Below are 16,520 nucleotides of genomic sequence, written 5' to 3' on the forward strand. Positions count from 1 at the left end.
GACTGTCTGGCTTTGGAGTGACAGGGGCTGGGGATTTGCATTCTCTCAGACAGCCATCGGCGTGGGGGCTGGTTGATGTGTGTCCTGCCTTTCCTGAATGAGTCAGGGCTGGGCTGAATATGCTCGGTCTGCATTTAGAGTGTTGGGAGGAGATTTTCCTTGCACCTGAATAGGCCTTGTTTGCCTTATACAATACTGTTGCCACCTCCTGCCAGGAAGCTGCACCACAGAGGACATAACTGGTTTTGGCTGGGCAAAGAGCTTCTCTGCCACCAGAGAACAAAGACATTTGTGCCATAAAAAGAGGGGCCCAGACCGCTGAACATTAGATCACTGCTGAACTAAGAAACCTGCCAGGAAGAAGAAACGGGAAAGGTGGAGGTGGAGTACTGCCCCTGTGCTTTGTACTGTTGGGATTGGCCAGCAGTAGTTGCTTCTGTCATGTGCAGGGAAAGGATTTGACTGTACTTTCATCAGCCTGCTGTTAGAATTTTCTCCAAGGGCTTTAAGTAGAGCTTGCCTCCTGTTGGAAGTCTCAGGGATAGAAAAGACTTCAAACTTTACTTCTGAAAATCAAGAGGAACCTCTGCCAAGGAGAAGAGCTGGAGAAACTGAAGGAGGAGTACTGCCCCATTGCTGTCTGCTGCCTGGGGCTGGCCTGCAGTGGCTGTTTCTGCCAAGGAGAGGAACTGTGTGTGTATCCTGCTTGCAAAGTGTCTCCAAGGGCTTGAAGTGGAGCTTGCCCCCTGTTCAAGAGGTTTCACGAACAGCAAAGACCTCACGATCCTTCTGGGCATCATCTTTGGACCCGTTGGTTTCAGTTGCTGCAGAAGAAAAGGGCAACCGACTCTGTCACCAAGTCCGTCGCAGGATTCCGTGTCCTGAAGGCACCACTGAGAGCACTGCCTTGTTTTGCAACGTAACCTGGTCTCACCGACTCCGTTAACAAGCTGATGCTTGCACCGAGTCCCGTGGGCACCGCACTCCACACCGCTTCGCTACGTGCTGCACAGATGTCACCAGCCCGTCGCTGCCCTACTTACACATCAACCGGCTGCGTCGCCACACCGTGATCTGTCAGCACCACATTGAGCACCGTCTCTCCCTGCAACGCAAGCCTTGGTCTCACCGTCTCTGTCAACGAGCCGCTGCCTGCACCGAGCTGTGAGGACACCGCACACTGCAAGGCTTTCATCTCACATCGCAACCGTTACGGTTGCCCCGACCAACTCGCATCGGCGCATTGGCCGCAACAAGAAAGGTACTGTCTACGAGTCTTTCAACGCTTTAGCTGACCCGTACCGACACGGTTTGCTGGAATTGTTAGACTCTGTCCTGTTCAGTATCGTGGTAGCCCCGACTGGAGCTACTGAGTCGGAGGAACTGTGTTTTCACGTTATTCCTGCAATTTAAAGGTTATTTTGCACAGTAACTATTTTTACAGTGTTGTGTGCTGTATTTGTGTCCTTTTTGGTCTCGGGTGGTTTAGATAAAGTTTTCTTATTTTTCTAAACTGGTGTGGTGTCCATTTGGAGTGTTTTCACAGTGTTACTGTGTGCATGCCTAAATGTTTTACACACTGCCCCTGAGATAAACCTGTCTGCTTGTGCCAAGCTACCAAGGGGGTGAGCAGGGGTTATTTTAGAAGTCTATCCCTCTTACCCTGACTAGGAAGAAGGGTCCCTGCTTGGGCAGAGGTACCTACCTCTACCAACTAGAGACCCCCATTTCTAACAATGATCACAATTGTTCTACAGCAAATATAGACTGAAACTATAGCTGGATACAGCATGCAGATGGAGTGCTTAGAAATCATTTTGAAGCCAGCAAGTTCCAAATAGGGCAGAGTTCTGTGGTGATCTTATTCTGCACTAAGTATTATAGTATCCTCTTTACACTTTTATTATTGATTTGTTATGTACCTTTAAAGCATTTCCTCTGAAAAGGACTCAATAGTTTGGCATTGTGCAGGTTTGAGCTTCGAGATTAGTCAAGCTCTACTAAAGGAAAAGTAAAGCCTAAAAGCTCCTGTGGAAACACTTGGAATGGCTTGGCTTCCTTCTATCTTTGAACAGCTGCATTAGGGTGTTGTGTTATCTTGGATGCAAACTATTGTCTTCTACACCTGCTGTGCCTTTCTTAGAGTCTTACGATCTTCAATAACTTATTTTTACAGTTCTGCACTGCAAATGCCAGCAGCTAAGAATTTCAGCAAATCAACGTATGCTCATAGCATACGTACTGCACTTCATGAAGACTTTCATGTCTTAGAGGTGTTTCTTGAGTGAACTGGGTAATTACTTAAGCTACAATGTCAAATGTTTTGTGGGCCTTCTTTTGCATAACTGCATGTCAGTCTTGACGCCACTACTGAGCAATGTACTTCAAAGCAGAATTACTGATCATGAGTCTTACAGCAAAGTATGAAATATTTTGATTTGTTTCTACTGATGTTCAAAGTACAAATACATTTGTTGTCATCTCCTAAAAGCAGAATGAAGCTCCTCAAATAGTTGTTGGTGAACTCTGTACTTTTCAGTTTAACTTGTGAGACAGAGCATTGTCTTTTTCTATTCCTGATGCTAGGTCAATATGTGAAATTGCTAATGGAATTGCCATATGTATCGGCGGACGTCATCTTCCAACACACATGAACCCTTTTCCCTCATTTAAAAGTAAGGGTACCACTGAGTTTACAATTATAGTGACTCAGTTGGTGCCTGCATTCCACCTACCACATGGGTTCTTTTGTAACATCATCAGAATCCTTGTCCTATTTAGTATATGGCTTCCAGCGTATATTTTCCCAGATACGAAGAGGATAAATGAAAATGAAAATAGTTCCCCAACATAGTTGGAGACATTCATTCTTTGGTTTTTGGAGAACAAAATAAATTATTCACAGTAGTCCTCCATGGTTGGTGGTTGTTCTAGCACAACATTTGTGCAGAGACTGCCCCTTCCCCCTTGTCAATGGAGTCACTTTTGCCACAAAATCCATGCTACAGCAGGGGAGATCTCTATGCTTAGCATTTGATTTGCTGTGGGGTCAGGGCAGTCTGTTCTTTGCACACATTGCAGTTGGATGGACAGACTGCCATCATTTAAATGTCCTCTTTGTGTCCTTTGCTTGTTTGTTATTTTCTTATATGTACTTTATTTAATCAAGGCAAAGTGAACATGAGCAGAGAAAGCATTATGGATAGTGATCTAAACTACTAAGATTGGACTGCTCAAAACACTTTGGCATGAATTATCCCCCTTTTACAGTAGAAAGTGCTGAAATTCCAAGTGAAACAGTACAAAACCTACAGCTATTTTAACCATAGAAATGCTTTATTTGTTTTATCATCAAGACATGTCAGTCTTTCAAACCTGAGTGACTTGAGTGGCAAAATAAAGGAAATATTATTTGTCCTTTATAATTCCTAATGATACTTATTAAAAAGTGTCCAAATTCTTTGTGTCCATTAACACAAGATGTGATCAAATGCTACAAACATCTACTGCGTTTTGAAGAAATTACATTTTTGTAATTTTAGACTTACCTTTTGTTATGACAAATCTTTCAGCCTACAACTTTCTTAACCAATGAACGAGATAATAAAAGCTTGCTGTGCTTTCATAATATGGTAAAGATAAGAAGCTGTTGATGATTTTGCAGCTGTCACTGTAATTTGTGAAATGCATAATTTGTTCCTTGTGCTTGTATGCTGTTATGCTGTACATTGATGAGATACAATTAAACATGCTTTAGGAAATCTATATATCTTACAATTACTTAGTTCAGACTGTAGAGAACTTGACAATTCTCCAACATTTCATGTTTCTTTATACTTTAAAGCACATGCCACTCGCTTTGCCAATCCCTGTACTGGAAAACATTTGCAATCTCATACATGAATGATTAAGTGGTAGCAAACATTGCTAACAACTTAAAGAAAGTTAGTGGAAAAGTGTGACACAAAATATTGACTCTGCGCAAACGTTCTTTATGTGATATATAGGATGTGGCCAGTATACAGAAAAACTTGGAGACATGAAACATTAGGTTTGTGGCAAGAGAGACTTTCCACATTCTAATATCCTGTGTTTTTTATCATGTCTTTCCCCAGTGGATCAAGAATACCATTTCCAGGACAAATATCTTTTTTATCGATTCCTTGATGATGAACAAGAAGATGCCCCAATGCCATCTGAGGAAGAGAAAAAGGAAAGTGATGAAGAGCTCCAAGATACATTTCTATTATTGTCTCAGATCGGACCAGATGCTCATATGAGAATGATATTGAGAAAACCGTGAGTGTTATTCAGAATGTGTTACTTTACAAGGGTCCCTTTGCTTTCTGCTACTAAAGAAATATTATCTATTAATATATTTTTCATCAGACTGCACACAAGCCCTTCACAGCCTAGCACTCCTTTCTACTCACGAGTTCCTGTTCTTTGAACAATGTCTACTATTATTTGAATTTCCATTTCATTGCTTCAGTGTTCTATTTGAGCAGTAAGCATGCTCAATTGCTTTTTACTTGCATTACTATTTTTTCTTTAGATAGTCCCAGGATATGGATATATTTTGCTGATTGTGGAATTCATTGTTGTTAGACATAATACTCAGACAACTAGCCATGGTCTTTGGGGTTCTGAAATTGGGATGACTAAAATCTTTAAATGATCAGTTGCTTAACCTCAGCTACCAATTTTTGAATCTATGTTTCATGTCGATGTGTAATATTTTAGAACACTACTACTAAGGAAATGTATATTCTTACTGGCACCTACTGCTTATAAAATTTGGTGAATAATTTTAAGCTTTCTGTTCCGAAAACCGTATGTTTGAAACATTTAATAAGAAAAGTAACACATTTACCTAGATGCTTTTTACATTTAGTTTGAACAGGTTTTAATAAAATAAAAGATTTAAAAGCGTCTCTATTTACAACCATGACCCCATCACAACTTTGACATTGACCAATACATTGTCTTGCCTTTAGTTCAGTGAGGAAGAATTACTGTTCTAATACCAGATCTAGTCAATGTACATTCTCAGATCAAGTTCTTGTAATATATTATGAAGTAATGGTTGCATTTTGTTTTTCAAAAGATATAGCCTTAAAAAAGAATTTCTTTTGTTGGTGGTTGGTATGAATCGCACAATCACAATTTAAAAATGTAAAAATCTTAAGGCAATTGAACTTACTTTTTTATCTAGAATTTACTGAAACTATAGACAGTTAGGCTGATTATCAGGCTGCTGTTTTGATTCAGTTGATCAATGTCTTTTCTGTCAAAACAATCATATTGCTGTTCTGACAGTCATAGCTTTGTTCCATTTAAATTACTTTCCTTGTTTTTTCTTTCTCTTCATAGGCCTGGCCAGAGAACTGTTGATGATTTAGAAATCATATATGAAGAACTCCTTCACATTAAGGCCTTATCTCACCTTTCTACCACGGTACGTGTTGCTCTTAGAAAGGTTGCCCATATCAAGGACAGGTAGGGGAGAAATAATGATATAAAATGTATAAAATCAACTTCTAAATTGTGTTTTCATTTTTCAAATACTGAGGGAGGGCAATAATTAACCCAATTATGTTTGTCCTATTACAACTTTAAAATATATAGTTTATATCAAATCTTAGATAATTCTGCCTATCCAACTTCAAGTATATGTGAATTTTAACTTGCCAAATTGTAATAGCTGTCTCATGTACCGAGCCTCATTGCATATTTGTTACTTCCTTGGTGGTTCAAACACTGCCAACCACTTAGCAAACCCTGTCCATAAGCATGTCTTAAAGAGTCTTTAGTTTCCTAGAAAGTAGTTGGATGACAAGTTATTTTTGCTCTGTCACGTTCAGTAGCTTTTGCACCCAGGAAAAGGTAGGCAACTTTACAACCAACAGTTAGACTGAAATATATTCTGTGATGTTTGCTTAAATATATTGGAGCCAACCACTTTTTAAAGAAATATTTTTTTTTAATTCAAATATTGTTTTTAGTATTATTAAGAGATGAAACAGGTTCTAGGTTACATTTTGAAAATACATAAATATGTGACAAAGTCCAAAACAAACGTACTAAATACCAAATTCCGGTTTGCGTTAGGAAATTGAAAAATGAAAAATAAAAGCCCTGATTAACAAAATTGTTGTATATGAGTAAGTGTGATGTACCCCTAAAACTTTCAAAGTGCTTTAGGCGGAATTCAGCGATAAATCAAAATCCCACACAGGCGAAACTGTGTAAATTGATCCTTCAATCATTAAACCTTGAACTGATTGCTGTCAGTTAAATCTAATATTTAAACTTCATAGTACCACAAACATGTGCAATAGTACTATGTTCTGTTTTGATTGTTAACTATATTCTTTAAATTTTGCAACTATTTTTTAAATCAGGGAACCAGCATTCTCTCATTATTCCTGCCACTCCCATTCCTTTCATACTCTCCCTTTGATTTTACTTCTCTGTCTTCTGGTTGCTCTAAGTCCCAAAAAATCACCAACCACCATCACACACTATAGCAGAGCAGGCATTATGCTTGTTTTTCTTCACAAGGTGCATAATACAAATACCTTTGGTACCTTTATACTTTTGGTACATCTGGTATATCTCACATGTATTATTAGTGCATGTGTTGCATTTGGTACAATGTACATTTGGGAAATACCCCTCCCACAGTTCCCTGTCTTTCTTTGCAGTGCTTCAAAGCACCCTAGCTATCATCTCTAGAAAACAATTATTTACAAGCATTGGCAAAGCCAATGGTTCTGGCAGACCAGCTTTTTAACAATTCTAGTTTTGTTTTGTCATAGATTTAGCAAAACCTTATTGTTTTGGAAGCTGCTGGGTCCTTGCCTTTTTTTCCATTTAAAGAAAATATATATATTTTTATTTTGCCACCATCAGTTAAATGCCATTGGATAAAAACATATATCATAAATAATGTATACATGTGTAAAAGGGAACATAGGAATAAAATATCTTATTTCAGCATTTCATATCTGATAAAAAATAAAGCGTTATAACGTTATTAGGTTGGACTGAGGACACCAAAAAGAAATACCAGTCATTCAGAATATGGCTAAGCTAACGTTTTTCCATTTGTAGATGGGGGCCCACTTTCCTTTCTTATAAGCCCTTGTCAAGATTATAAATAGCTAAAAGCCATGAGAGCCACTGCTGAAATGTAGGGGGGCTCGGATCCAGCCAGGCTGAGGCTATACATATTCTTACGACTGCCATAACTTTAAAGACAAATTCTTGATGCGCCTCTGGGACTCCTTCCTTCGTAACCCCTAATAACATTAAATCTGGCGTAAGGCTTATTTTGATCTCACGAGTTGCATTAGGACATTTTCTATGGCCGTCTCTAAAGACTCTAAGACTGGACAGGACGCAAACATATGTGTGATATCAGCCTCAATGCTACGACATTGGGGGCAAAGTACACCTTCTGTACCACCCCATTGAGCAATCTTAGCTGGCGTGAAATATAATGAGAAGATTGTTTTGTAGTGCTGTGCTTGTAGCTCAGCAGATCTCAATATGGATTGGCCTAGTGCAAGTGAGTCAAGAAACTCTGCTGTGTCAATACCTAGCCTTTGCTCCCATTTCTCACGATGCTTCTTCAAATCGTCAGCCAACGATTACCTCAATCCTCCACATATCTGGGCAGTAGTGCAGCCATCTGGATCCCTTATCGCCTCTATCACAGGTTCTTTAATAAAAGACCTTTCCCCACCTTTCATTTTCATGATATAGCTCCTAACCTGTAGATATTAAAAAATGTATTTCCGATCAACATTAAAGGACCGCTGAACCTTCTCAAATGTTGCCACACCATGTGACTCAAGGAGATCCCCAATCTTCCCCACACCTAGGGCATTTCAGCGCTGCGTCACCCTGCCATGGAATATATCCGGAAATTATGGATTTTCAAACAGTGGAGTATAAAAATTCATCCTTCCCTACCCTAGTTTTTTCCTGAAGGCAGACCAGACAGAAAATACCACCAATGTGACTTTTTTATGGTAGTTAGGTTCACTGTACTTCAAAAGCCAATATGGCTGAGATACCCGCCACCCCCTCTCAACACAATCCCCAAGGATGGGAAACCGGAAACAGTTCTGAACTTTTGGAAGGCGGGAGGGAGTTACCCTCCCGGCCGTATTTATTAAAATATGAAACAAAATTAAAAACATTAAAATAACGGTTTCATATCATGTACAATTTCATTTCCACATTACGATGTTTTGGCTAACCTTAACATATTTCTAATACAAAGGTTCTCCTAGCCGAAACTAACATCCTACCAATACATTTTTAACTTGAAATTGTACATCCTAACGTTAAGGGCCAACGGCAAGGTCGTAACCGGTGTCAGATCCCTAAACCAGAAATACCCCCTCACTTGCGAGGGGCGACCGCACAGAGGGCTGTACCTCATGTGCACATACCAATTTCCCTTGTCTTGACGGGGGCCCCAATTAACTCGACGCCATTTTATGGTCGTCCGAGGACTCGTGTGAGGTGTCTAGAAGGTAGCGTAGACCCCCCTCCCCACCCCACACAACTTACCACATCTGCCGTCGCAGATGTCCTGGCCCCGGGAAATTCCCAGGAGGGGCCCGTAGCCCCTCCTATCCAGGGAGGGGCCTTGACCGCCTTCCCTTTCCTTTCGGCGTCCCATCCTTAGAAGGGACCGCCTCCCCGTTGAGGGGCCAATGGCCACCTCCCCCCGGGCGCTCCCATCCGTAATGGGTGACGCCCCCCCATAGGGATCTTCCAATTACTGCTCACCGATCATGACCTTACCGCCCGACCGAAATAAATACGACATTAAACTAGAAATACTAAAACTAAAAGACAACAGATGCTCAAAGTATGACTATTGAAACATCACTGATCAACACTGGTGCAAATACTTTATTCGATAAAATATACTGTAAGGAATTATCCACTTTATTGCATACTGAATCACTACTTTAATCACAACAACCTGTAAGAAAATAGAGTTAGCACATCAAAACTTTATTTCAAAAACCGCTTGCTGTCTCCAGGGGCTGGTGGGTGGGTCAAAAATGGCTCTTCGTTCCGTCTCGAGCTCACGTGCAGCGGGGAGGTGCAGCTTCAGAGCACAGGAACAAGAGGATGATTCTTTGGCTTGTTGCTCCTTTTATCCTTCTTCGGGCGGGCGTAAACCAGCCTCCGCCCGCCTCCGGGGGCGTGGCTGGCGGCTTCAGTGTCTAGGACAACCCACTCCAGGGCGGGAAAAAGCGCGCCCCGGCTACGCCGCTTCGGGCATACCAGCCGAGACTCGCCTCCCGCCCGAGATGGCTTCCCGGGGGGATCGGGGTACTCCACCATACGTTCGGGGGGACCGAGTGGTCGCCCCTTTCCATATGGCTGAGATACCCGCCACCCCCTCTCAACACAATCCCCAAGGATGGGAAACCGGAAACAGTTCTGAACTTTTGGAAGGCGGGAGGGAGTTACCCTCCCGGCCGTATTTATTAAAATATGAAACAAAATTAAAAACATTAAAATAACGGTTTCATATCATGTACAATTTCATTTCCACATTACGATGTTTTGGCTAACCTTAACATATTTCTAATACAAAGGTTCTCCTAGCCGAAACTAACATCCTACCAATACATTTTTAACTTGAAATTGTACATCCTAATGTTAAGGGCCAACGGCAAGGTCGTAACCGGTGTCAGATCCCTAAACCAGAAATACCCCCTCACTTGCGAGGGGCGACCGCACAGAGGGCTGTACCTCATGTGCACATACCAATTTCCCTTGTCTTGACGGGGGCCCCAATTAACTCGACGCCATTTTATGGTCGTCCGACGACTCGTGTGAGGTGTCTAGAAGGTAGCGTAGACCCCCCTCCCCACCCCACACAACTTACCACATCTGCCGTCGCAGATGTCCTGGCCCCGGGAAATTCCCAGGAGGGGCCCGTAGCCCCTCCTATCCAGGGAGGGGCCTTGACCGCCTTCCCTTTCCTTTCGGCGTCCCATCCTTAGAAGGGACCGCCTCCCCGTTGAGGGGCCAATGGCCACCTCCCCCCGGGCGCTCCCATCCGTAATGGGTGACGCCCCCCCCATAGGGATCTTCCAATTACTGCTCACCGATCATGACCTTACCGCCACAGGCCGGATAGTTGACCGGCTATCCGGACCCCCCACAAAACTCCTACCTAAAGGTCATGCTGTAAACACTTTAGCCAGGCTACGAGGTCTCCTATGAGTAACGCATTCCCCACCCGGGACAAATGGACCCCATCCTCTAGATACATACTGTCTCCCTTGATACAACCATGAGGAATAGAATGCAATGCGCTTGAACGGAACAGTCTACCCAATTTGTTATTCACTTTCTTCACCGAATGATTTATAGCAGACACCGAATTCGCCCCCCGTCACACCTTACGTGGAATCATATGGGACCATGCAATTGTGCACCCTGGAACCCTTCTCGCCAACCAACTTACTGTGGATAGTATCGCCTCGAGAAGAAGTCGTCTACCAGTGGTCACTAAATCATTGCCCCCAAGATGCACTATGATTATAGATGGCGGTGACCTTGTCCGCCCTAACAAACCCTCGAAAAAGGATTGAAACTGGCCAATACAGAGCCCGCCCCTTCTGTAGAAGGTCACCCTGTACCCGTATTCCCCAGCTATGTGAATCATGTCACCTGCTTTGAATACGTCCGCGGCACGCCTCACGTATGAGTGGCCCACGACCCACACCACTTTTTCCGCAGCCGGTGATCTCTGACCGCTGGTTCCCAGGTGTCGGGTCGACTGCACAGTCCGCCCCGCCTCGTAAGCTTGCGAAACTGTAAACCAAACAAAAACAAGAAGCGTGAGTACTTGGTAGCAGCTTCACAACATGTGCAACCGCACATACCTTTTGTAACAATTCGAGGACCAACGCCCCAATCGTTTCACTTTTTCCACACTCAGACCCCTGGCTGTAGCCTCAGTAGCAGCCCCTATCCGAAAGGAATGGGTCCCAAACTCGCCGGGGTTCAAGCCTGCGGCCGAAATTGCCATTGTAAGCACCCGCTGGAACTGAAACCTCGTCAGTGGGGTGGCATCAGCGTGTCTCAACAAGGTCCCCCCCCATGATGCCGCCCTCTGCGCTAAATATTCCTCTACGCAAACAACAGGGCACATGGGAGATCCGGGAATCCGATGTATGACTACGCAATCCCCAATCGCACCCTGATCGGCCTTGGACCTGACAAACGAAACAATCATCGTCTCCCCCTTAACCTGAATGTGCTCTCGGCACAGTCCTCCCACCGTATCCCGCTTGTTCTTCGCCACCAGTTCGCTTACCCGCATCGCCCCATGGAATGCTAACGCAAAAGCGGCCCGGAATAACACTGTTTCATACTGGGATGAACATGTCGCAGGGAGTACAGATAATAACAGGGCCAGCCTATCCAGACCTATCGGGTGCCTCTCATCTACTCTGCGACCCTCAAGGCGTTGCCACCCACGTAGCGCTTTCTGCACAACGAAAGACGCTGTCGGGTCCTGGATCCCAAGAGCCCTTGCCATAAAGGAAATGGCGGCCCGATGCCTCTGGGCCGTAGCTACAGATTTGCCTGCCTGATGTAAAGACAGCAAAAATTTTACGACAAACTCTTCCTGGCCCCAAAGCTCCCCCCTAGCCGCACCCAAAAAGGACCAATAGGAACGGAACGCCCCTTCATATGCCTTCCTTGTCCTGGGTGCTAAACTCTCTCCCACGAGGTTTTGTAGTTCGGGGCACCGAGAGACCAGAGAGCTTCGGGAAAGGGTGCCGCCACCGGGTCCGCTGTGGGCAGAAAACCCCAGAAGGCCTGCATACGGAAACGAGAAAGCGCATCAGCCGCTTAGTTCAGTACCCCCGGCACATGTCTTGCCCTAAAGAGCACATTCAATTGCATACACAATAACACAATTTCTTTGAGCAATCTCAGAATCCATTTGCATCGTGCTGCCTGACTATTGATACACTCAACCACGGTCATGTTATCAGACCAGAACACCACAGAGTGATCCCGGAACCCCTCAGGCCATGTTTTCAGGGCCACCAAAATAGGGAAAAGTTCGAGAAAAGCAATGTTACTCGTCAGCCCGCACTTGTGCCACCATGACGGCCATTTTTGGGCCGACCATTGATTACCGAATATGGCGCCAAAACCTATACTCCCCGCCAAATCTGTCCACAGCCCCAGCTCCTCGGAGGACACCGCCGGCTTGTTCCAGACAATTCGACCATTGAAATTGGCCAGGAATGCCAACCAAATGCGCATGTCCTGGCGAATCTCTGCCGAGAGCCTCGTGCGGTGGTGCCCCTCTTTAAGACTGACCATGGCTTGTGCAATTGAGCGGGAAAAGGGGCGGGCCATTGGCATTACTCTAAGGGCAAAATTCAACTGACCCACAGTTTGCTGCAATTGATGCAAGTTCACCTTAGTTTCCCGAATACATGTTTCAAGGGAGGCCCTGAACTTCCCCACCTTTTTCTTGGGTAGCCGAAAGCAGCCTTCTTCTGAATCGAGCTCTATTCCAAGAAACTCGAGCGAAGTTGATGGTCCCACAGTCTTACCTGGTGCCAATGGCACACCAAAATGACTCATCAGGCCACAAAATTCTTTTAAAGCCTGTGCACATTCTGGATCCCCGGCTGCCCCCAGGAACAGAAAATCATCAAGATAATGCATAACATGCTGAAAACCCGTCTTTCTCGTGAATGCCCATTGCAGAAAACAACTGAATTTTTCAAAATACGCACAAGATATGGAGCATCCCATTGGCATATATTTATCCATGTAATAGCGACCCTGAAACATAAAACCAAGGAGACGCTGATCGTCTGGGTGTACCGGGAGCAACCGGAACGCTGACTCGATGTCTGATTTTGCCATCAGCGCTCCGGGCCCCAGGCGATTCAACATGGCGACGGCCTCATCGAAAGATGCGTACCGCACCGAACACACTTCCGGGTCTATCGCATCATTCACGGAAAGACCTCGTGGGGCTGACAAATTATGTATTAGTCTAAACTCACCCGGGTCCTTCTTTGGGACCACTCCTAAGGGGGAACAAACAAAGTTAGCAACTGGTGGTATATCGAATGGTCCGGCAACCCGCCCTCGAGTCACCTCTTTCCCAATCTTCACCTGTACCACCGCCGTATTTTGGAGGACCGACAGTTGGTTCTTACAAAGTGCCTTACCCTGAAAATTCCCCACTGGAATGCGGAAACCATACGAAAACCCGTCTCGCAACACCCCAGCGGAGACATGATCCGGGTATTCATTGAGCCAAGGAATCATTGCCATGGTATCAACCGGGGTAGGTAAAGGCGCCCCTCGGACTATTTCAGACCTGTTTGGCGCTTCCCCTACCACCGTTATCACCCGTTTTGGCTCTGCACATGGTCTCAGGATGCGAGGACTGTCCACACCCCCCACAATCGTGCCTAAACTTGCATGACCCCTGGAGCCTTGTACATTTTCCCCTATTAAAATTCCAACAGATCCCCTTTTTACCTGCGTTGCCACTCAGCTTCGAGTGATGCTCGTTACCTGCCCCCGTCCGAAAGAGCGTCCCAGACGAATGGCGGGAAAACTCACCCCCGCTACCCCCCGACAATGGCGTCTTTAACATGCCTGAATTCTCCATCTTTTGCCAAGAAATGGAGTCGTAACAATCCCAGGTCAAAGCTGGGTCGTGCTCCTTGGCCTTCCGAAAAACATTATCATAGCAAAACCACTGATTGCCCTCATATGATTGAGAATACTCCATGATACGTGTCTGATATATGGGCAACTCAGCCAACAACTCAGGCCTTCGTTCCCCCATAATTGAAGTGAATATGCCAAACGCTCTGCCCCAGGTACCTATGTTCTCATCGACCTTAAAGGCGGCCATCTTTGCGCGCCAAACACTCGGATGCAGAAACTCTTTTTGACCCTTCGCATGCTCGATCTCGTAGTGATCGGTAAGCAAAGAAAACATGTTTACATACTTATCAGCCCAAATCTTTTCCTTGACTTCAATTGGAATATGCTGGGCCACTTTCTCCCTCCGTGAGGGTACAGACCCCTCCCCCGCAATCGGCAGTAGCCGCTTACCTAAATTAGAAGCTGTAGTCGCTGCCGAACTCGTGCCCGCTGCGGTTTCACCCACCGGAGCCTGTGGGGGAACAGAAGATGATGCCTTCGCAGCCTCTCTAGATTCTCGCAGTTGCCTCATTACTGCCCTGGCGTCATCTGCCGTGGTGCCCTCACTATCTTTCCCCAACCACGCTGCCAGTTGTGCAGCCAACTCGGGAGGCATATCCCCCCCGTTCACAGGGGGGACTACGACGGGGATCGGTTGCCCCTCCTTCGGAACCGAGATTGGCTCCTCAATCGGTGTATCGGGAACCGGGGCCTCTCCCCCAGATGCCCCCCTCTTGGACCTCTTGCCTCTACCGCTGGGGACTACACCCGGCAATGCTGGCCCGATGATGCGCTTCGGGCCTCCTGCCCCGTTCATTGCCGCCATCTGCTTCTTCATCTCGGCCATATCCTTTACGAGCATGCGGAGCATCTGATCGGTACCGACCCGCTTTCCGACCTTCTTGCTCGGCATTCTCCAACGAAGATATCTGAAAGAACAAGGACAAAATTACAACGCTCAAAAATGGCTCTTCATTCCGTCTCGAGCTCACGTGCAGCGGGGAGGTGCAGCTTCAGAGCACAGGAACAAGAGGGTGCTTCTTTGGCTTGTTGCTCCTTTTATCCTTCTTCGGGCGGGCGTAAACCCGCCTCCGCCCGCATCCGGGGGCGTGGCTGGCGGCTTCAGTGTCTAGGACAACCCACTCCAGGGCGGGAAAAAGCGCGCCCCGGCTACGCCGCTTCGGGCATACCAGCCGAGACTCGCCTCCCGCCCAAGATGGCTTCCCGGGGGGATCGGGGTACTCCACCATACGTTCGGGGGGACCGAGTGGTCGCCCCTTTCCATTAGAGGCCCTTTTCCCTAATAACAATTCATATATATCTGGGGGAGCATCACTTCTCCACCGAGCCAACTCCCTTCCTCCCAAAAGTTCCCTGATATATTGGATTACTGCTGTCCAGTAGTACATGTTTAAGTCTGGGACAGCCCATCGCCCCCCTTTCTTTGGGAAGGGACATAAATCGCTCTTCTGGTCTTTCCATGCGCCCATATAAACTTATTGACCATCTTTCAATCCCCTTAAACCAGTGATTTTCAAACTCTAAAGAACTTTGGAAGAACTATCATTTTAATGATGTTGCACTGTCCCAGGATCGATAGGTGCAGATTATTCAGCCTATCTACATCTTTCCTCAATTTTTGAATTGCAGGGGCCAGATTTTCCTCTACAATTTTGCCCAGTTCAGATGTTGTAATGACCCCTAGATAAACTGCAGATTTCATCACTCGTGGATCCGACAGACAGGTACACCGATTTATCACAATATGCATTTTCACCCGATTAAGCAGATAACCTGAAACTGCCCCAAACGGTTTTGCCTCATTCTCAATCTTCCTCAGGGCTACATGGTGTTAGGTGTCATAACAGCCAGGTCATCCGCATACCCCAATATTTTGTTGTCCCAACCTTGGAGCCGGATAGGTTGGATTATTGTGTTGGCTTCTATTTTATTAATTAAGGGGTCTATATGAAAAGCAAATAGGAAGGGATGCAAGGACACCCCTTACTTGTCCCCTGAGTAATATGTATATGATCAATTTGCCATCCCATTAATCTAAGCCGGACACATGGAGCTCTATAAAGTGTCTGTATGGTCTTTATAAACCCCTTTCTAATCCCCAGTCTCTAGACACAGGCCCATAAGTACTCCCAGGAGACCCTATCGAACGTCTTCTCTGCGTCGAGTAGAATGAGTGCCATAGGGCCTCCGATCACTAACATTACATCAAATAGAGTAATCACTGTACGTATATGATTGGCTGTACCTCTGCATGGGATAAACCTGTGTTGTCTTTGCAGTATCACCTTCCCTATGATACCACTCAGCCGATTAGCCAATTGTTTAAAGAATATTTTTGTGACGCTATACATAAGGCTTATGGGCCGGTAAGAACCCGTCTCTTCTGGAGGTTTACCTTTCTTTGGGAAGATAACAATGTTAGCCCAGGCCCATGAATCTGGGGGGGAGGGGGGGCTCTCTTTTCTGCACTTGATGCATAAGATAAATTAGGTCAGTCCCCAGAGCTGGAAAAAACGTTTTGTAATATTCTAACAGAATTTTACAGGGCCCCACTGCTTTACCAGAGGGGAGTTTTTTCAGGACCCTTTTGATCTCTTCCGCTAAAAATAGGGCATCATGGGATTCCACGTCCTCTTGTGCAAATTCTTCAATGTGTATATGCCTCACATCTGGGCGTTCCTCCTCTCCATGTAGTTCTCATATTATCTATGGAACTCCTCCCGTATATCCCTAGGATCGGATACTAGTACACC

The 16,520-nt window shown here is 45.3% G+C and overlaps 1 protein-coding gene across 1 annotated transcript in view; it reads left to right on the forward strand.

Moving 5' to 3' along the window:
- RAPGEF4 (Rap guanine nucleotide exchange factor 4) overlaps window positions 1–16,520 on the forward strand; it is a 1,206,373-nt gene that overhangs the window by 772,392 nt on the left and 417,461 nt on the right. Inside the window, exons 10-11 of the mRNA XM_086956142.1 lie at window positions 4,116–4,299; window positions 5,374–5,458. Of these exons, the coding sequence (XP_086812268.1) occupies window positions 4,116–4,299; window positions 5,374–5,458 (269 nt within the window). The remainder of the gene's footprint in view (window positions 1–4,115; window positions 4,300–5,373; window positions 5,459–16,520) is intronic.

Source organism: Lissotriton vulgaris, chromosome 2_1, assembly GCF_964263255.1.
Source record: "Lissotriton vulgaris chromosome 2_1, aLisVul1.2, whole genome shotgun sequence".
NCBI classification, from domain to species: domain Eukaryota; kingdom Metazoa; phylum Chordata; class Amphibia; order Caudata; family Salamandridae; genus Lissotriton; species Lissotriton vulgaris.